At 32.4% G+C, this 23,252-nt stretch overlaps 1 protein-coding gene across 4 annotated transcripts; it reads right to left on the bottom strand.

Moving 5' to 3' along the window:
• Positions 1 to 972: 972 nt before the first annotated feature.
• On the bottom strand, positions 973 to 12,852 carry LOC143074662 (traB domain-containing protein-like). 4 transcript variants are annotated; one of them, XM_076250026.1, is made up of 9 exons: positions 12,784 to 12,852; positions 9,762 to 9,914; positions 8,820 to 9,052; positions 6,789 to 6,929; positions 5,992 to 6,102; positions 4,285 to 4,424; positions 2,879 to 3,051; positions 1,701 to 1,803; positions 973 to 1,123 (listed from the first exon to the last, which is right to left on the bottom strand). In XM_076250026.1, exons 1-9 carry the CDS (start codon positions 12,806 to 12,808, stop codon positions 988 to 990), a joined length of 1,215 nt encoding a protein of 404 aa, XP_076106141.1. In that variant the 5' UTR covers positions 12,809 to 12,852; the 3' UTR covers positions 973 to 987. The 4 variants fall into 4 exon arrangements, with proteins under 4 accessions (XP_076106141.1, XP_076106146.1, XP_076106127.1 ...); XM_076250031.1 differs by having other exon boundaries at positions 8,820 to 9,049; XM_076250012.1 differs by having other exon boundaries at positions 12,754 to 12,826.
• Between the last annotated feature and the right edge of the window lie 10,400 nt (positions 12,853 to 23,252).

Genomic DNA, 23,252 nt, shown 5'->3' with positions numbered 1-23,252 from the left:
AGGAGGTTAATGAAATTTTTCATAATCAACTGGGCATACTTTTACAATTGTATCTTGAATGGAGAGTTGTCTCATTGGCACTCACACCACATCTTCATATGTCTATAAACATCTAAAATTTTAACCAAAATAAGAACAAAACTTTAAGGAAATCACCTTAGTATAACATGTATGTCAAATTTCCCTAAATGTATCAGATATGTTTTGTACTTCATATTATGGTGAAATATAATGGCCTTATCAAGGATTACCCCTTAAGGTGGTACCTAACACTACAGGGAGAAAACTCTGTAAAGTCAGCTAAACGTTTTAATTACGTTGTGTTGTAAAAGGAATATTAAGCTTCTCAATGATCAAAATTGGTGTTTGTCAAATTGCTATATAACCAGTGTAATTTTTCTGACAAAACGGTTGGTTCAAAATTTTTAAAATCTTTATATTTTTGTTAAAGTGTCAAAGTAAATACTTTGGCAAAATTTTATGAAAATTAAACGAGCCAAATTAGTTTTAGTGAAAGTGTTGGGTACCACCTTAACAAAGACCTAAACAAAAGTAGTGAGATTTGTTAATAAGGTGAACACAGTATTCCACTTCCAATTGTTTGGATTCTTCTACATCAAACCATTGTATAATTTTTAACAGGAAGGTTTTTCAATAATTTTCATAACAAAATATAACTATCAACCATTAGTTAAAAGTTTTCTCTGGTTCTTTTAAAGGTTAAAGGTATTACAAAGTTATCGCATTACTGTATACCCCATATATCTTTTTAATCAAAAAGATAGGTATTTCCACTTTCATTATTGTTCCGTGAAGGCACAGACAATTCTTAAAATCCCAGTTGTAGATAGATTTTTAAATATCTAAAGACATATTAAAATGTAGCATTGATATGACTTTTAGTCACACTACCTTCAACTGTCCAAATCATCATGGACATAATCCTTGGTTTTTAATATTGATATATCTTCATGCAGTTTAAATTATTTATTTACTAAGACTTAGATATAAATAAGGAAATGTCCATTTATACACTTTGAAGCACCCATAAGATAAAACTCCTATAAAAGTCAATCGGAAGCTCCAAACAAAAAGTTTCCCTACAATAGATCCTTTTGGTATGCTGAAAAAAAAGATAAAATTAAATTAAACTCACTTCCTAAAATATTTTTTTGAAACAGGTAAATTATTGTTTCAACATTAAAAAAACTATACATACATTTCATTCATCTGTAACTCTATTTTTCAAACTTAATAAAAATGCATTACAGAACAGACAAATAAAAACATTCCCTACCAGTGTTTCCAAATAACAATTAGATACTTTAATTTTTTTCCATAATTGGAACACACATTGAATGGTAAATATCTTTCTGGTTTTAAATATATATATGTTGGTGTTCAAGTTTCACAGTCAATGGCAATACTACAATACATACTACCACTTAAGTTTTATAATTTTACCTATAAAATCCTGACAAAACTCAAGAGCAGTTCAGTTAGGTTTGAATTACTCAATTTTTAGTTTTCTTTGTTATGTTTTTTAGACAACTGTGTGTCTTTTGGTATTTTTTTGTATTTTTACGTCAATAGTTGTCAGTTTGTTTTTGACATATGAGTGTAATAAACCTTTAATATCTTATCCCTCTATCTTTTATCTAAGCAAAAGAATGACAGACATTTATTTATAATATTATTACCTAGTAATTTCTCTTAGATCATGTTTTTCTTTTGGCCAGTTTTGGATAATACCAGGCATATGTCCTATTCCCACTACACCTACAACTGTTGTTGGTTGTAACTCTGTAAAGTATGAAGAAAGAAAGATAATTCAATTTTAATTCACAATTATTTAATATATGTATCATAACCTTGAGCTTGATTGAAAATCACATGGCATACAGAATAAAGGTTCTGGTTCAAAGTCAGATTTAAACCAAATTTAATTTGGACCTTAAAAATTCTGAGAACCTGTATTTTTAATGATGTCATAAATAAAACTCTCTAGAAACAAATTAACAACATCAAAGAAAAGGTGATATACACAATGAATATATGGTCAATGCAATTTGACTGCACAAATAGCACAGCTGCAGTATATCACTGTATATAAAGACCTGAGCAAATAGGTTTTATTGATCTGTAACTATTAATTGATACTACAAATATCAGAATTTCTCATGTAATTATGTCTCAATAATGATAGCATTGAATTTTTACACACTCTTTTGTATACTTTTACTGATATACACTTTAATAAATGTCAATAGTTTTACAATCAAATAGTTTTTGACTCATTTTGGCATATACTGAAAAAGAATAATTTGACAATTATATAAGACTAATCACACCAATTAATAATTTTCAAGGTTTAAAATTAAATGTAAAACAGAAACAGTTTCTTCAACAAGAATGTGTCCATAGTCCATTGATGCCTCACTCGCACTATCATTTTTTATGTTTAGTGAACTGTGAAATTGTGATCAAAACTCTTAAATGGCTTTCTATTTAGAAAGATGATATTTTAGAGAACATGTGTACTTAGTTTCAAATTGATTTGACTTCAACTTCATCATGAACTACCTTGACCAATAAATTAACCTGAAGCAGGACAGATTAACAGACCAACCAACAAAGGGACACACAGACCAAAAACATAATGCCTCTATGTGAGGCATGAAAAGCAACATGAAATAGAATCATTGTTATTCTGATTTTGGCTTTTTTAATCTTTAAATTGTTTACTTGATATGAACCTTCACGTGAACAAAATATCCCATTTTTTAAGGCAAGCAGATTCAATGACCCAAGTTAAAAAAAGTAAAATTAAAAAATCCAAAAGGTACAGTGCTTCATTATAAATAGTATTTGGACTTACCATGTGGTTCTTCTGTGGATCTTAAAGGCAAAGCGGCATTTTTCAGTGAGTGGGTCAAAAATACATCTCTTTCTGAAACAAAAACTTCTGACAAGGCAGGGAATTCCCCTGTCATTTCTTTCAACATTTGTTCTAGCAAATCTTTCTGCTTACATTTCTCTACTTCTTCTTTGCTGAAATAAAAATGAGATAATGTCCTACGTTTAATCACCTATAAAATCATCAAATGGTTCTTGCAATCTTCAGGGTTCTTCAATGTGATGGGTTTTTTTTAAAAAAGAATTGCTGTGTACATGTTTATCCCATAAGTTTAAGCCACAGTGGCGGATCCAGGGGGGAGGGGAGAGGGGGGGTTGGAACCCCCCTTTTTTTTTGGACGATCAATGCATTTGAATGGGATTATATAGTTGGAACCCCCCCTTTACTCTGGGTTGGGAACCCCCCCTTTTTAAAATGGCTGGATTCACCACTGAGCCAAATGAAAGTTGCTGTTAAGTGAGTTTTTATTATTGTTGTTTGGGGTTTTTGTCATTTGCTCAGATAAATGCCATTCCCTCTTTCTTTTGTCATAATTATTTTCCCTCAGAAACTGTGTAGCTGAATTCGTTTAGTTCTAGCAGAAATGCAAATGAAAAGAAAGCAATAAATGTAATGGAAAAAAGCATTCTCAAATGTTCATAAAATAAAATGAACAAAATTTGCCAGTCATAACTAAGCCTAAAGTCCTGAGAATTGTTCATAGAATCATTCTATACACAAAATGCAGTGGGTATTGTTTTTGCAAATAAAAGGAAAAGGAACAAATGTTTTCATCACTGAATTGATTTTATATCTTATATTGTATATGTAATTATATTTTTCAAATCTATAACATATATTCCCTCCAAGTTGATAACAGACACATCTGGAATTAGATTTTGTAAGCTGGCAAATTTGTACCAACTTGATGAGCTTAATTTTTTATGAAGGCTGTTAATTTCCAGCAGTGGGTTAGACATTTGGTAAATGTAATTTCTTCCAAAGAACATTTAGGATTATATAAAATTTATTTGAGAGGACAACCATCCACATATATTTCCAATGTTGAACATTAAGTTTTTCTTATCAAGTGAGCGCCTGGAGGGAAAAGTTATTACATGTATGGACCCGTTTGATGATGTCACAATTATGAGCTCCTACACAGGCAAAATAGTTCTGTGAGTGTTATGCACTTTTTATTTATCTGAAATTATAAGTAATAAAGGTTATTTTATTGATTTTTTTATGGTTAATGACTGTTTTTCATTCACAAACTTAACATGAAGCCCAAAAATTGTGAGTAGGCCAGTTTTCACATCAATAAACTCCTTCTAAATAACCTTTATTACTTTTAACTGTTTCATAAACTCTATCATTTTTGTGTTTACCTGATTGGATCTTTGGATGTGATAAGATACCATGCTAATCTCAATTTCTGCCACACTGATAGTGAAGCTAATGCCCTTTTAAGAGTAATCTGTATTGGTCTGTCTCCTAAATATAATCTACAACCTGGGATCAGTTTAGCCTGAAGTCAATAAAACAATAGTTATTAGTATCAAACAAGTATTTCAATTTCTATTCACTATTACCTCTTCATTTCCAAATACAGTAGACAAACAAGAATGTGTCCAAAGTACACGGATGCCCCACTCGCACTATCATTTTCCATGTTCAATGGACCGTGAAAACGGGTAAAAAATATAATTAGGCATTAAAATTAAAAAGATCATATCATATGGAACATTTGTGCTAAGTTTCAAGTTGATTGGACTTCAACTTCATCAAAAACTACCTTGACCAAAAACTTAAACCTCAAACTCGCACTTTCATTTTCTATGTTCAGTGGACCGTGAAATAGGGTTCAAAAGTTTAATTTGTCTTTAAAATTAGAAAGATCATATCATAAGGAACATATGTACTAAGTTTCAAGTTGATTGGACTTCAGCTTCATCAATAAAGGGCTGCGCTTTAGCGCATGATACGCCCGTTGCTCTTTTAACTTGTCTTTTATGCTTTAAATGAATTTATATGATCAACTAGAAATAGTGTGAGCCCTGTCAAATACCCCCCCCCCCCCCCCCCAAATAATAAATAAAAATGCACAAAAAAATTGGCACTATTAAGGCTACCTCAAATTTAACTAAGTTTGTTGTCTTTAATTTTTCATCCATACATAAAATTTTGTGAAAGTGTTAGTTATTGTCCCAAAATTGGAAAAATCCCCCTTTTTTTAAGCATAAAAATTCATAACACGGAAATGTAAAATCTGAAATTTATAAAAATTGAAAGGGAGCTTACATCAATAGATATAAACAATTCACCAAAGTTTCATGGACGGACGGACAACGGTATACCATAATACGTCCCGTCCCGGGCGTATAAAAACTGTCTTGACCAAAAACTTTAACCTGAAGCGGGACAGACGGATGAACGAACGGATGGACGAACGGACGCACAGACCAGAAAACATAATGCCCCTCTACTATCGTAGGTGGGGCATAAAAATTCAAATTAAATCAGTTATTTTCTTACTCTAGAGATTACAAGTCATGTAAAGTTAACATATCGTGTGCTGTAAGACTGACAATGTATTTTTTGGTCAAGTTTTCTTTCGCCAATGCTTTATTATCTTGAAGTTATTTATGGCAAAATGCTATTGTTTAAACCTTTAACAGATGTGAATATCAACTGTAAATAATAAATATCTTTACTAGAAATTTTAATGCACTTAAAAGTAATCACAGTTTATGATATCAAATTGTGTGAAAAAGTTTATCCCTAAACAAATGTTAAAGCATTTGTATACAATTTAATGAAAAGAGCACAATTTCATCTTTTTATTTCTTAAACCTTATATAAACTTTCAGGAAAATATTATAAAGAAATTCTTCCTATTTCCACTATATGTTTTTAACAGTTTAGCATCTTTAGCATTAAAAATTTTAATTTTTAAAAAACAACCACACACACACACACCGTTATATATTTGTTTATATTATTAAAGTATTATACATTAGTTTTTGAAAAGACCTCATTTATGAAAATATTTTGAATTTCATCCGAGACCATTCTTTACCTCAATCAAAACTTACTTCATTAAAAGCTCTTCTAAATTCTCCACCAGGAGCCATTCCCAATTCTTTCGTTAAATGAGCAGACATGCTTAGCAGTAACAAATGCATTACTCCTTGAACTAATCCACTCTACAATAATAACAATTTCTAATTCACAACATATAAGACATATCTACAATTCTCAACAAGACCATTCCCTCCAAATTATTGTTTAAATCAAGAGTTAGTTCTCTTAGAATATATAGTTATAACAAATTTCTAGTATTAAATTAAATTATACAGCAATTGCTGAAAACATAAAAATATGGTATAAGTTTATATCACTGATATTATAGAACATCAACAAGTATACTATAAAGTTTTTTTATGTAACATAACTACTTAATTTGGCAATGAAAGATGAGACCATTTAAAGCATTTATATGTTTCTGACCCAAGGCCTTTTAAATTTTACCTAAATCTTTGCAGCTAGTTATGTTCCTCTAAATGTAGTCAGTTAAACATAGAAAATATTTCACAAAAAAAGTGTTTTTTCCTTCCTACATATTAAGCTATCCGAAGAAAAAAAACCTAGCCAAAAAGTAGGATTTTTCTTAAACTGTTTTTAGGGCCATCCTCAACATACATGATATCCAAGGGAGGCACTATGAAAATCAGGTTACCATCTATAGAAACGGTTAAGGTTTTCCTGTATATCATGCATGATTAATTGAAATAGCTAAAACATATCAAATTATACATTTCTAATGAAAGATTGATATTCCAGATGTTACTATGGTAATACGTCTGCAAGAATTATGACAACCACTCCTCACCTGCTGTATGGATAATCTGATTTTTTCAAAGTTAATGTTTTTGGCTTCTTCCAATAAAGTTTCTTCGTCTAAATGTAATATATTAACTCTACTGTTACACAATTCTACCATAACTACATTTGGTTGGACCCTCTGTATCACCTGGAAGAAAAGAAAAACAGTTTATAAACACATTTTGTGGCATTTTTTTTTTAAACTTGTTCACAATTGAACAAAGCATGTTTTGGCTGTTTGAAGAGAAAACTATCAGTTCATTAGACATTGTTAGAAGCACTTTTTTGAAGATGGTGATACCAATTTTTCTATGGTTGTCAGTTAATGTTTGTGCAATTTATTGCCTTCAAGACTCCATTTTTTTCTTTAATTGTTGTGTGAACAAAATACTTGTATTAAAAACATACATGTAAAATTGAGAATGTAATGGGGAATATGCCAAAGAGACAACAACACGACCAAGAGCAGATAACAGACGGATAACATAACACAGGCAGAATGTATCTATACTCCTAAAATGCTTTCACAACTAGTACAATTTTAATTTTCAATGTTTTCTACTTAAAATAATTTTTCTTTCAATTGAATTGAATAGAAATTAATTTCAAAGTTTTTTTGCAAGCCTTTTTTTTCAAAATGTACAAAAAACAATGACTTCTTATCTTTAATTAAGCAATTTTTTATTTAAGTAGAACAATATATGAATAATTTAAAACAAGGGAGCATTTTTTGACAATTTTATTTTCCATAGCGGCGACCATAATCTTCCTATTGTTGCCGACGCGCCAGGAAGCAGTAACCTCCAACAATGGCCAGGTTGGAAGAGAAGCCTTGCTTAGTGGTAGGAACCATGGGAAGTTCGTCCAATTAGATACCAAGCCTTTAGAACAATTTCATGTATCATATAATAGTAAAACGAACTCAAGTTACATTGTAAACAAACTTTAATTTTCTTAATTTTCTATATTTATCTTATCTATTTATAACTCTGTATTGCTACTTTCACTTTTCATTGTTTCTCTCACCATGACGACGTCAAATTGCACCACTTTGAGTACTTCAGGGAAGAATTTCTGTATAAAAATTGTCCTGATGAAGCCATAGCAAATAAAATTGCAGACCATTCGAAGTGTTGTTGTCAATTTTAGTATTATTTTAATGTTGCATTCATTTGCATAATTTGACAACCCTGCATACCAAGGTATCCACTTCAGGGACTCTAACGAAATGATTCACACAGGCGTTGGTTCACCACATGGGATTTAATATATGAATAAGTTTGTTTTGATTTCTGTGGAATCTTTTGCATTCATGTAAACTAAATTTTATCACATGAGGAAAACATTATTTTTGTGGTTATATTACTATGGATTGATTTATTTTCGTGGGTATCAATTTTCGTGGATAACGGAACACTTGTATGTTTTCGTGGATATTTAATTTTGTGGTTTTGCTAAGGTCTGCATACAAGCCTATAGAAAATTTGTAATTAGCTGAAAATTTAATTTTGTGGTTAACCTGTTCCCACAAAATCATAGAAAATTAGTATCCAACGAATTATAATGAATCCACAGTATGATTTCCACTGAAATTATCTGCACAAACTAAAATCAGTATATGATATTACTATTTGTTGCTTTGGTGGTAGTTAACACCATTTCCAATGACCTAGGCTACCTCATGTCTGCCAGTATTTATTGGTGGAGGTAGCCAGTGTACTTTAAGTGTACCACCAACCTACTGCAAAAAAACTGTCAATCATTATCAATTAAGGGACGACATCAAAAGTTCAATGAAGGATAAAAAACTTAATTCACATAGTTTTTTCACTGACCCCCACACCCCCCCTCCCTCTTAACTTAATTTGGGAAAAATTGATTGACCAATAGGAATATATGTAAAATCAATTTAAGATTAACAAAACTTGCAGCAATGTTGCCCCCCCCCCCCCCCCCCCAACTATTTTATTTAAGTTTTTTATCCTACATCGATCTTTTGATGTCGTCCCTACGTCCCTAAGTTCATGAATGTACTAACCTGAGATACATCATTTTGGCTTTCCTCACTAAAATGAGCAGTTCCTATAAGAAAAACTTTACTGCCCCAACCAGTATCTAATACTGTGACTGTAGATGGAAGATCTGGGTCAGCCTTTTGGCACACTGTAAATTGTGGTTCTAAATTATCTTCGATGTCTGTTTCCTCTCCGTCATTACTGCCATCTTCTCCATCATCATCTTCAAAGTCATCACTGTAGTCATAGTTACCTGCTAAAACAATTACATTTTATTCACAAATAATAAGTTAAATAAATAAGGAATGGGTCCATGTGTACACAGATGATGCCCCCGCTTGCATATAAATTTGTCTTATGAGAAATCATAGCACACCTTCTTACTTTAACAAGACATTTGGCAAATCCCTGAAACTATAGACTGTAATCATTGACTTAAACTTATGTCTTCCTTCATCTATACATGTATATATATAAAGAAGTCACTACATAAAAAAAGAAGGCAAAACAAACACATAACAGTTGTACAGTACTGAATTTGATAGTAAAATATTCACAATAAATAGAGAAGATTGTGGATGAATTGACTCTGAAATTTGTCTTTGCATATACATGATATATATGAATTCACAAGGCATAGTTAGTTCCTTACAGGGTTGTTAATGAGAGTGTTATAATGTATCACCTCCAACCATCTGAATTACAATTTCTACATGTTTATGTATGTTTACCACTGTTTGGTCATTGCAATTGCATGATATGTGCGATACTTCATACTTAAATTAGGAACTTGTTGTACTCTATCATACCAGGTTATTTAAATGTAATTATTAAACCGTCAATGCAAAAATCTTCAGAATAAATGCATTAAAGTTTATTTTCAAATATAACGATCCTAATGATATTTTTTTTATATGAATTCAGAAATACAACTTTAATTTGCGGTCTGTACTTTATAAGCCTACCTTCATCATCAGACACATCAGGGCCTTCAATGATGACTGTACTTTCTGTTATCGCTGTGCTGTCTGTTAAACTGTCAATGCCTGACGGTTGTGGATCATTAACACTGTGATCTCCTGAACCATCTAATTGGCCTTCATTTTCAGTCATATCTCCTAATAAAAAATACAAAATGTACATTTATTCCACATCTAACTACATGTAGATATATTTGAGATGGGAGTGATCACTGTGGGCCACGCTGTGAATAATGTGTGGTAGAAAATTTGTATTTTTATCATACATGTCATAGGACATGGGGTTGTCAACCAAAACCAATGTTATTTACCTTGAACTTTGACCTAAGAAGTTTTACATACCTTGTGACACACAAAGACGGGCTGATCACTATAGGGGGACCACCATTCAGCAGGGCTTAATAAAACTAATCAGGGTTGGCAAAAATCCAGGTTTTATGAGTATTGCCTAGCCAAGTGGGAAATACTGGGAAAACCGGGGTTTTACTGGGTAATACTGTGCAATACTGGGTAATATAAAAAAAATTTGTAAGGGTTCCACGGAACCTGGTGTCTCGCCTACTTTTGCTGTAAATCGCAGGCTCAACAAAAGTGAGGAAAAAAATCAATAAAAATATTCCTCTTGATACTATCTTTTGATTGTAATAAGCTTCTGTCCAAGTTTGGTAAAAATCCAGGATAGTTTTTGAATCTAATAAATGTTTTAAAAACTTTAACTGCAGACTGTATGTAATGTTAACTGGAAGAAAATCTAAGTCCATTTATAAGTAAAATACGGAAAAAATGGATTTAATTTTTTACAAAATTTACTGCTGGATACTATCTTATGATCATAAACAAGCTTCTGTCCAAGTTTGGTACAAACCAAGGATAGTTTAAGAAAGTTATTAAGATTTTAAAAACTTTAACCACAGAGTGAATGTAATGTTTCCCCGCAGAAAAACTAAGTCCATTTAAAAGTAAAATACGGAGAAAATGGATTTATTTTTTTACAAAATTTACTTCTGGATACTATCTTATGATCGTAAACAAGCTTCTGTCTAAGTTTGGTACAAACCCAGGATAGTTTAAGAAAGTTATTAAAATTTTAAAAACTTTAACCACAGAGTGACAGAGTGAATGTAATGTTTCCCTGCAAAAAAACTTAGTCCATTTATAAGTAAAATACGGAAAAAATGGAATTTTATTTTTACAAAATTTACTTCTGGATACTATCTTATGATCATAAACAAGCTTCTTTCCAAGCTTGGTAGAAATCCAGTATAGTTTAAGAAAGTTATTAAAATTTCAAAAACTTTAACCACAGAGTGAATATTTGTGGACGACGCCGACGACGACGGAATGTAGGATCACTTAGTCTCGCCTTTTCGACTAAAGTCAAAGGCTCGACAAAAACTGGCCTGAATTTCACTAAAAATTCAGTAATCAATTGCAAACACAAATGCAACACATTTAAGATATTAAATATAAATAATATAAAAATATTTTGATTAAAAATTAAGTTTGCTTGTTTGAGAGTCTTATAATACAAGTGTATAAATTTGAGAAATTATTATCCTAGCAACTGTGGGACAAGTGTATATGAAGACACATTAGATAAAAATTAATGGAAAAAGCCTTCCTCAATAATTCTCCTAAAAATCTATTTAATCACCCATAGGTCTAGATTGATCAAACTGTTAACATAAAGTTAAAGAATTCATTTTTTTCAATAAATATAACTAATATATATACATGTGTATCATGTATATTAAGAATGAACAATGTGTAAAAAAATATTTTTAAATAATTATATGAACATCCCTTATTTATAAGTAATTATTCAGATTAGAACACAGATATGTTTACATGTATATATAACAATAATCAGCCTTTTCATTTCTATAAGTGTTAATGACATGACCATGTTGGGTGTTTATTTAATAATATGATTAAAAATGATAGCAATTTAAATTTACAATTCACTTAAACACTGCAATAAAATGCATTTTCACAAGTTTGGATTATTGAAACTATGCTTGAAAATTAACAAGGTTACCTAAAATTTGCAAATCTTGTATTCTGCCTACATAGAATTAGTGAAAGAAGAGAATGAAATTGAATTTTCAATCTTCTAGAAATTACTCTCAATAGTTATCTGTACAAAATGTATATATTCAGCTATAATACTGTGAAACTACAACAAGTCTTTACTATTATCTGTTATAGGAAACGAGCCCAATAGCAAATTATGGTCCATTTGCAAAGATTTCTAGTCGTTATTGGAAATTTTATGGCAAAATAGAGTCTCAATGTCCAACCAAAAAGCGTTGTGACGTAGCAGGAAGATGTCAAAGCCAAACAATAAAAATAGTCTTTAAAGATTATTTGGACAAATGACAAGCTGTGCACAGGCCATAATCAATTTGAAAATAAGATCGACCTGAAACTGGGTTGCAATTCAAAACATTTATACAGCGATTCTTGCCATGGATAGAAACAAGTGTCTGTGCCTTTGACGCCTTATGATAAAGGGCATTTTGACCCTCAGAAGGATTTTGGGGGGGGGGGGGGGGGTCAATCCCGAAATCCTGAGCTTAAAAACACTTGATCCCAGAGTCCCGATAGAGGTCCTATCCCCCTCAAGGATGTTCATGGCACAAACTTCAAAAGTAAAGTATGTACGTGATGTCTGAAGTGCTGTTGTCCCCTTCCAATCAACACCCAAGTTAGGATAAACTTAAAAAAGAGGATCTAACGGACATGATACTAAGAACCAAGAGACTATAAATTAGAAAAGGAACCATCGTGCAACTACAACTAAATGTACTACATAATTTTACAGTCATGACAGTAAAACTAAAGTAGCCAGTACACGTATGGACACATCTAGTAACAAAATTATGCATGTTGCGGAGCACTTCAAGATTATATTGGGTAGAAAGGTGTGCAAAGAAAGTGCTCAATCATTTTCAATGTCGTGTCACTACATATCTACCAGAATTTGCAACATTTGTGGATATTTTACTTTTTCTTTCGAGGTCTTCTTCCATCACGTATACTTCCGGTTGTGTACGTCTAATTTATGACGTTTCACACATTTATAATAGTAACATACCTGTCTACTTCGGGCGCTTTTCCGTACAACGTAGTCTATATGTGAAAAAAACGATAGAAAAGAAAATATCTACTTTGTCGTCTCTGATCGTCTCTAATTAAAATATATTTTTTTAAGCCGGAACAAAAAAACACATATTTCTATAACAATAATTAATTCACTGGCGCCAGCAATTTGTTCTTTTGCCCGTTCTTTGTATGGTAAGTATGACCCCTCAATTCGACAAAGTATAAAAGACATTTTTAATAACAGAAAGCATGTTTCTAAGGCAGCAACCATTTGATTTTCTGGGGGGGGGGGGGGCTATGGTTTTTTTTTCTGGACAATTTTTTTTTTTCGACTACGGCGAAAAACAATCTATTTTTTTCGCGACAAGTCGAAAACAATTTTTTTTTTTCAATTTTAGCATTAGCCATTACATATAGTGGCAGCTGAGGGTGAAACAAACAAATTTTTTTTCTCAGAATCAAAAACAAATTATTTTTTTCTCCAAAAACTGGAAACAAACTTTTTTTTCCAAAAAAAACCATAGCCCCCCCCCCCCCCCCCAGAAAATCAAATGGTTGCTGCCTAATTTAGAATTTAAGAAAGTATCTAACGAAAATGTCGATAAAATCTTGAACAAAATAACATCAGGAAGGCTACAGGAGCTGATGGTATTCCAAATTGTAACTCTTATAATGCACCACAGCTGTCCATGAACATATATATGTATTGTTAGGTATACTGTTCCCAGAGCTGTCAACTCTTGTTTTGTCAATTGAAAATAAATGTTTCCCTGACAAACTTAAAGAAGCCAGTGGCGGATCCAGGTGGAGGATTCCGGGAGTTGGACCCCCCCCCTTTTTTAACGATCAATGTATTTAAATGGGGACATATAGTTGGAACCCCCCCCCCTTTTTTTTGTCCTGGGATGGGACCCCCCTTTTCAAAATGGCCGGATTCGCTCCTGGAAGCCCTAGTGGCCCCTTCATAAAAAGAGTGATCCTTATTAAAAACAAACTATAGACCAGTTAGCGTCTTCCCATATTTTCTAAAATCATTGAAAAAAAACATGAAATTCAATTAACTGAATATATACTTTGATCAAATATTTAATCCTTTTATGTGCTCATTTAGACGTGGACGCAGACCACACTTCTCAGAGCGCTAGAAGATTGGTGTGAAGCTCTTGATAAAAACCAGTACACTGCAGCGGTATTAATGGATCTTTCTTAGCCGGGCTCTTTGGCTGTATATCATGCTTAGATAAATTATCAGCATATGGTGTATCCCCTATTTATCTTATCGTAAACCGCAAATTGAATTGAACAATGTTCTGAGTGGTTGGGCTGACATCCATAAAGGCGTACCACACCGAGGGTTCTATACTAGTGCCATTGTTCAGGTTTGCCATATTTATAAATGATATTTTTCTTTTAGTAAAAAATGATAGTTAATATAACTATGCAGAAGACAATACTTTGTCTTTCTGTACTCTAGATTTTGATTTATTAATTTCAACTTTGGAATCCGAGTCAAAAATACTTATTGAGTGGTTTCGGATAAATAAAATGATAGCAAATCCCGACAAGTTTCAAGTTTTGGCTGTTGGCAAAAAACCCTTTGAAAAAAAAAACATCTATACATATTCAAAATTCGGACCTTACATGTGAAAAAAAAAAACAGTAAAAGTATTAGGCATTGAAATTGGCCGTTTCAGAACCTCAAGCATCATGGGTAATTTCATTGTTCGTACCCCAAAGTGAAAATAACGTTACGTCATTGGTTGAATTTCCATTGTTTATAACGTTTTAAACCAATCAAAACGCTTTGGTGTACGCTTTTGAAAATATTACCCAGGATGCATTAGATTATGAAACGGCCAATTGACTACCAGTTCAAATTTGATGTTCCTTTCAGCTCAATCTTTAGGAGGGCATCACAGCAATTCAATTTTTTAAAACGTTTAGGATCCTTCTGTTTTATCATAGTTCGTTTCTGTGTGTTACATTTTAATGTTGTATTTCTGTTGTGTCGTAGTTCTCTTATATTTGATGTGTTTCCCTCAGTTTTAGTTTGTAACTGGATTTTTTTTCTTTACTCAATCGATTTATGAATTTCAAACAGCGGTATACTTCTGTTGCCTTTATTTATGCTAAGTTTTGGATAGACTTAGTAAACTTAATATTTTTCATACTTTTATTCTTAGTAATTTTAACTCTTGCCCTTTGGCATGGCATTTTTGCACTAAGAGAAATTCCAAAAAACTAGAAAAGATGCAGGAAAGAGCACTCCGTTTTGCATTTTTTGTTTATGAGGATTTTACCAGCTTCTACGAGGATCTTTTACTTAAAGCTAAGGTGCCCTCCTAGCAGATCAGATGGATAAGAACAATGGCTCTAGAAACTTTTAAGATCATTAACAATATGGCGCCTGTGTGTTTGCAAAATTTGGTGACTGTAAAAAAAATCTAAGTATTCTTTCGGGTATGTAAATATTTTGAAAATTCCACATGTAAAGTCAACTCGTTACAGTAAAAAAAAAATTATCAAATTTGCTGCTGCTACTGTATGAAACAGCCTTCACTATTTCAGGACTGAAAATAGTTTTTCACATTTTAAAATTAAAGTCTTGTTTAGTCCTGGAATGGTTTGGAATGTCGCTGTTCTGCTTGAAGATAACTCTTAAGCTGTTTATTATTTATTTTGCTTTTGGTTGCTCTGATCTAGCATAAAGCGTTTAGTCTTAGATTCAAGATTGTTTTATTAGTTGTTAGTGGCTTCGAACTTGGTGTCAGGTAACTGCGAGTACTCTCAAATCTGTTCCTAGTGTCTTTTTGTTGTCGGGATGTACAAGTACCCGGCCACGTCCACTTGTATTTTTGCCCATCTGATGAGTTAAGCCTTTTTTAACTGATTTTTAAAGTTCGTTCTTATGTTGTACTATTATATTACTGTCCCAGGTTAAGGAGAGGGTTGGGATCCCGCCAACATGTTTAACCCCGCCACATTATGTATGTATGTGCCTGTCCTAAGTCAGGAGTCTGTAATTCAGTGGTTGTTGTTTGTTGATGTTACATATTTGTTTTTCGTTCATTTTTTTTTATATAAATAAGGTCGTTAGTTTTCTCGTTTGAATTGTTTTACATTGTCATATCGGAGTCTTTTATAGCCGCCTTGCGGTATGGGCTTTGCTCATTGTTGAAGGCCGTATGGTGACCTATAGTTGTTAATTTCTGTGTCATTTTGGTCTCTTATGGAGAGTTGTCTCATTGGCAATCATGCCACATCTGTTTTATAGCATGTTTTACTTTCATTCTAAATTTGTTGCACATTTTTATAACATGCTATGTATGTGAGATTCAACTTTGTATTACAGGTTGTTTTTACATGTCAAATTAGACTGTTTTTATGTTATGTATATGTTTTTTTTTTATATTTTTTTAGAGCTTGTGTTGTACACTTTAACTTATGCCGAATCAAAATAAGTTTTCTTATCTTATCTTATAAAGAGTCAGCACAATAAGGGACCGGTCAGTATTTATTGGGGGGTTGGGACCAGTGCGAAATGCAGTAGGACACACATATAGGACATCTATTTTTTTAGTTTTCAGCACTGATAGGACTGCAATATTTTTATGGCATATGTATGAATGTAGAAAATAGGCTATACAAATTTAATTACAACAAAATAAAAAAGATTAATTGAGGAACAAACAAGTAACAACAATGGAAATACAATTTCAAGTCTAGACATTAATATTATGTTTATAGAACAATCATGTAATGATTTTAAAAAGGTTGAAAAAAATATACATGAATAAAAAAATAAATAATAACAAAAAAAAAACCATAAAATTAATAAAAACAATATAAACAAAAATAAACAAATATAAAAAAGAGAACATTGATAGAGCTTTTAATATTTAAGTGATATGATATACTGCCATCAGTGTGGTGCTAATTAACCAAATGCATATCATTAAATAAAGTTGGATTAAATAAAATATACATCTTTAAAAATAAAGAAAACTATTTAACAATCAATCATTCAGACTAGAAAATTAAGAAAAAAACAAAGTCAAAAGACAGAAATATAAAAAATATATATTAAAAAAAAAAGATAATATAAATTGTTCTTAAAATATTGTAGAGTATTACTCTTCATGTAAGAATCTTCCATTCGAATTGTAGAAATGCTTATAAAAAGTAAAATCACAAAAATACTGAACTTAGAGGAAAATCAATTCGAAAAGTCCATAGTCACATGGCAAAATCAAATAACAAAACGCATCAAAAACGAATGGACAAGAAATGTACTTTGTAGGGAGACCTCGGGAATTGTCTATCACAGATGTTGTGACCACAACCCCTCTGAAACTACTCTGGTAGAGTTTTGTTAAGGATAGTAAGTTGAAAATGAATTTGATGTGCTAATATTATGAAACTTTTATTTTGTAACAATCTCCTGCATCTACATTTCAAACTGTGTTGCCGAAGGAGACAGCAGGTCTAGAAGTCAGGTCACTCATTCTGTCTGTCAGTCCATCTGCCCATCCGTTGCAAATAGTTTGTGATAGCAACTCCTCTGATATTACTAAACATACACTCTTTAAACTTGGTATGTAGCAAAAACATTATATGTACTTTTGTATTCTAATAGTTATCAAAGGTACCAGGATTATAATTTAATACGCCAGACGCGCGTTTCGTCTTCATAAGACTCATCAGCGACGCTCACAATCTCATTAAAATCCGATGTTCTGATACATCGGATTAATGTGGAGGGTAGCGTATCAGAACATCGGATTTTAATGAGATCGCGACGCTCAGATCAAAATATTTATAATGCCAAACAAGTACAAAAATAAAGAGCATTGAAGACCCGAAATTCCAAAAAGTTGTGTCAAATACGGCTAAGGTGATCTATTCCTGGGATAAGAAAATCCTAAGTTTTTCGAAAAATTCAAAGTTTTGTAACAGGAAATAAAAATGACCATCTAATTGATATTCATGTCAACACCGAAGTGCTGACTACTGTGCTGGTGATACCCTCGGGGACGAAATTCCACCAGCAGTGGCATCGACCCAGTGGTGTAAATATTTATCAAAGGTACCAGAATTATAATTTAAAACGCCAGACGCGCGTTTCGTCTGCATAAAAATTACCAGTGACGCTCAGATCAAAATAGTTATAAAGCCAAACAAGTACAAAAATGAAAAGCATTGCGGACCCAAAATTCCAAAAAGTTGTACCAAATACGGCTAAGGAAATCTACTCCTGGGATAAGATAATCCTTAGTTTTTCGAAAAATTCAAGGTTTTTAAACAGGAAATTTATAAAAATGTATAAGCAGAAATGCGATGTTGTCCCGACATTGATTGGTCTCACTTGTTTATCATATGCCTGTATTTTGAACATTATTATATTATGATTTTTGTAGTAAGTAATTAAATTAATCAGTCTCATTTTAACATGTTTAACCCCAGCCGCATTTTTGCGCATGTCCCAAGTCAGGAGCCTCTGGCCTTTGTTAGTCTTGTATGATTTTTAATTTAAGTTTCTTGTGTATAATTCGGAGTTTAGTATGACGTCCATTATCACTGAACTAGTATATATTTGTTTAGGGCCCAGTTTAAGGACGCCTCCGGGTGCGGGAGTTTCTCGCTGCATTGAAGACCTATTGGTGACCTTCTGCTGTCTTCTGTTCTATTATTCTCAATTTTATCTACTACCTACTAACTAAAGTAGTTCCAACGACCACTAGACCTGTATTTTACTGTTGTATACGGTTGCACATTATAATAATTGCGACCTATTAATCATTGCTCAGAATAGTTAGAGGAAAATACTTATTTTGATTGAGTCTTTGGCAGTAGAAATGTTTACTCTTTTTCTGATAGCGAAAGGCCAAGAAGAGGAGAGGTCACTATTTAAGAAGTTTCTTTGATTATTTTAAATCAAACTAATGCCATGTTTATACCTGTTAACATCATGGCTTTCATCTCCTCGCGTGCGATATTTATCTATTCAAAATGTATACTATTCGCATAGTCTTTTTCCTGCTTCTGTGTCTTCCTCTCTTTCTATGTTGCACATTATAATCATTAAGGCCTATGTTACCATTACCCCTAATAATTAGAGACAAATACTTATTTTGATTTAGTCTTTGAAAGTATAAATGTTTACTTTTATTTTATTTTAATAGCGAAAACTCAGGTAGAGGAGGTGACTTTTTGAGGGTTTTACTTTGGTCGTATAAGTCAAACATCTTGATACAAAATCATGTTAATATCTATAGTCACCCAGGTCTATATTGATTTGACTTTATTTGTTCCGGCTGCCGCCAACGCTATTGCTGAATATTGATTGTTTGACTATAGGCTTGTAATACATGTATCAGCTTCTCGTATACAGTCGGAAACCCGGTTGAAATAGAACAAAAGAATCGAAGCTCTTTGTTAGAGAAGGCGATAAATGATCATAAATGCTTACTGTAATGTTTACTATAGTGACCAAAATTTTAAAAGTTAATAGAAACAAACAAAATTACAATTTTCTTCTCAATTACGAAGTGTTTTATTTTAAAAACACCATTTGCATAAGTTTTCAATTTATTTAGTACATAGTTAAGCATAACAATTAGATATCAAGTCGACGACATGGGTATCTTTCAAGTTGGATGTAGAAAATGCATAACCTCCGATTTTTTTTTAATTTACCACGGACGGAAAACATATCAATCTATTAGTTCAGTAATTTTCGTGTCTGCCCTTCCATTATGTGACTCAATAAAAAATTCTAAAAAATGGGTAACAATTGTATCGAAAAGAGAAAATCGAGTACACCTTTTTATGTTGGGGCGTGTTTGAGTTGAATATTTTGTCTTGATATCGTACAAAGCAAGAATATTTCATACATTGTCTCGCTTCAGATTCTATCATTTTTATATATCAAAGCTACAAGTTAACTTTATAACATTAAAAAATCACAGTACGAAAAGATGAAATATATGGGTCAAGTGAAATACCTGTCTAATGAATCACAAAACAGAGTAGGTGTGTTCGAATAGCTATTTTTTGACTGAAAGTACTTGACGACAGTCTTTCAAGTTGGATAATGAAAATGCATATCTTCGAAAAATTATATTTTTTTGTGTGTGAAAACTAGTGTTTATAGTCTTCAACCACTAAAAAAATCTAGTCTGCCCTTCCACGAAATATTTAATTAGAATTTTTTTAAATGTTTATGAATTTTCGAAAATTCCACCTGACAACCGATCAGACAATAGTTTTAAGTTGAATCAATGCAGACAAGACCATTAACTGATGCTCATTAGCTAGTTGATACATTTGTCTTTTAAAATACAACTGACATATAAGGGAGCTACCATTTGATTTTTATGGGGGGGCTAGGATGAAATTTGAAAAAAATAGGCAGGACAGGAGTTTTGAGTAAAAAAAAAAGGCAGGATGAGCATCTTGGCAAAAAAAAAAGGCAGGATGACAATTTGGGTAAAAAAAGTCAGGATAAACTAGTAAAAAAAAAGGCAGGACCGAATAGAGTAAAAAATAAAAAGGCAGGACAGAGATTACAACTAAAAAAAAAAAGCAGGACAAAATTTTTCATCCTAGCCCCCCCATAAAAATCAAATGGTAGCTCCCTAAGGATCGTAATGGTGCAATGTGGATAAATTTATCGGTTTCCGGGAGCAAAATTGGCAGCGCGTCATCCCTACAATGGCTTCCATTTCTACGATTGTGAAAATGAACTGGCGTAATGGGGAGATAATTTTGACGAAATAGAGTCCTGACTGTATACTGCTCCTTGTAATGTTGTCCAATACTGTTCTTACATCACAAAACATAAAACATATAAATTGTGTGGGAAAATCACATCTCATATTTAATTCCTGAATACCTTAACAGTACTCTGTGTCAGTTTAAGACATAGTTTTCACTTCAGAGAACGATTTTTTCTACTCAAGCTGACCATGTCTGGATGAAATAATTGTTTATCATCTTGAATTATTATTTTAAACAATATGTTATTGTTTTGGGTTTTTTTTTAACGCCATTCTGTCTAACTTTATTTCTAAAACTGACGAACACCAAGTCAATGTTATTTACCAACTTAACCCTTTAACCCCCAATCTCGCCTGTAGGCGTGATGGCGACCATTCTTTGATGGCCCGTATGACCCTCCATACCTTTTTTTAACTGCTTCACCTGAACTGTCATGATAGCAGGGACTTCAACCAAGCAGTTCATGGTCCATAAACTCTTTTCAGACGTCTGTTTATTCAAATATGGCACTTTGAAAGCCGTTTAAGAGTTCAAAATCGGAAAAACGTGAAAAGTAGCCAAAATCAGGTGGGGTTGTCATCTTTTGATGGCCACTACGTAACTGGTAGTCATTGTAGGTATAAACTATTATCGTAAATACATGCATAGGTGGTATAGGTACACGAAGAGGTATAATATGGCCAATAGGAAACTAGTCTGTAAAATCTAGGTCACCGTTTTGTCCAAAATTCGTAAAAACAGACATTTAGGCAGACCTGACTTGACAATAATAATTCGCCAGTAAGACACTTAAGTCCCAAATACTCCCAATTAGCATGAATGGACTGCAGTAACTATAGGGTAAGACTTGAATGACAAAGAAACACAGTCTGGTCAATGTTCATCTCTCAAGGTCGTTTTAAAATCGGAAAATAGACGGAAAATGACCATTTTTCAGTGGGGGTGGGTTCAAACCCACGAGAAAATCTACCACCTCCCACCCCAACCTAGTCAAATTTTTTAAAAAATGATGAAATTGTTTAACCCTTTAACCTCCAATCCCGCCAATTTATGAAAATAGTAGGATTATAAAGTCTCGATCAACAATTTTCTTAAGAAGTTGAACGTGAATAACGAGGGTTTTTAACTTTTTCGGCTCGAACTTTTAAACCCCGCTTATCGCTTGAATTTTATTATATAGTACCCTATTTAGTGCTATTTTCGTGTAAAAAATGTAAAATATTTTTTCCTACAACTTTATTTAAATAAATATTCTAATAGTCTTTTTATGTCTTGAAATACCATATCCCCTAAATATTACTCAGCTTTTACTTTTTAGTACTTGGCGTTTTTTGGGTAATAAAACATGACCGACTGAAGAAATGAACATTCTCCTTTCTTCCATATCTTCGCCGTTTTCGGAATCAGGTGTAGAGGAAGTGACAAAACAAGTTCAGTTAGGCCTCATTTGATAAAGAATCTGAAGGAGATTCAGACCCTAGCTTTCTTATAGAAATCTTGATTCTGATAGTAAGGCATACAGTGATGGTAAAGTTCGAAATTACGACCAGCCAATTCAAAAGGGCATCTGATGATTACTGTAAGGTCTGAACAATTGAAGAATATTGATATCCCATATTTCAATGAAATGAAAGGTCCCGTTCACATGTTGTCATTGAATGCACTTTCTCAGTTGTTTTTGAAGAGCAATTGTTTTCTTGAAAATCTGTCAGCAAACAAACCTTTATGGAGAACAGACATCAGAAAATGACTTTTATTGGGAAGAGGTAAATCAATGTATTAATAAAATTATAATATATTATAAATTGAAGATTGGTGTATGGTTCAAGTCTTATAAATGAAACTTTTCCATCAATCTCATTTTTTCTACCATATCTTCTATGGACATGGGAAAGAAAAAGAGATATTTAATCATTTAATAAAAATAATGTCAACTGCGAAAGGTAAAGATGTAATTTTTTTTAAGTTATCAAAATTAAGATATTTGAATTTTGAAGACAAACAAATGGTTTATTGATATGGTTATTAGAAAATAATTGGGTGTATAGCTCCATGCCCTCAATATTTTGTTTTGCCTGCACCCACCCTAGGCATGGGCTTAACGTGAAGTCTTGTTGGTCTTTTAAGTTTAGATTCCAGCTACTTGCGTTGTTTATCATCTTAATAACGTCTTGTAGTATTCTTTTTTTTTTTTTTTTGTCTTCGGGAATCATTACATTTACTGTTCAGTTCATTTATGGTAATAACACTTTGACCTGACCCGGTACTTATACATCCCGTTATTGTGTCATCGGAATGTAATACCTTGTTGGTAAATATTCCGCATCAACTTCACAAATAATACAGGATGGTTTTTAAGTATATTACCATGTTGTTTTTCATCTTCATTACGTGGTACAGTTTTCTTTTATTGGTCTTTATGAATTATTACCTTAACTGTTTAGTCCATGTTTTGGTGTTATTCTTTATACCACAAATAATATATGATGGTTTTGAAGTAAAAATTGTAGATACTGACGTTGTTTATCGTCTCTATTAGAGTTCAATCATTTACTTGTCTTTGTAAATTATTACCTTAACTGTTATGTTTAT

Source organism: Mytilus galloprovincialis, chromosome 1, assembly GCF_965363235.1.
Source record: "Mytilus galloprovincialis chromosome 1, xbMytGall1.hap1.1, whole genome shotgun sequence".
Classification (NCBI taxonomy): Eukaryota; Metazoa; Mollusca; class Bivalvia; order Mytilida; family Mytilidae; genus Mytilus; species Mytilus galloprovincialis.
The sequence above is the reverse complement of the archived record's forward strand: the minus strand, read 5'-3'. Positions and strand labels throughout refer to the sequence as shown.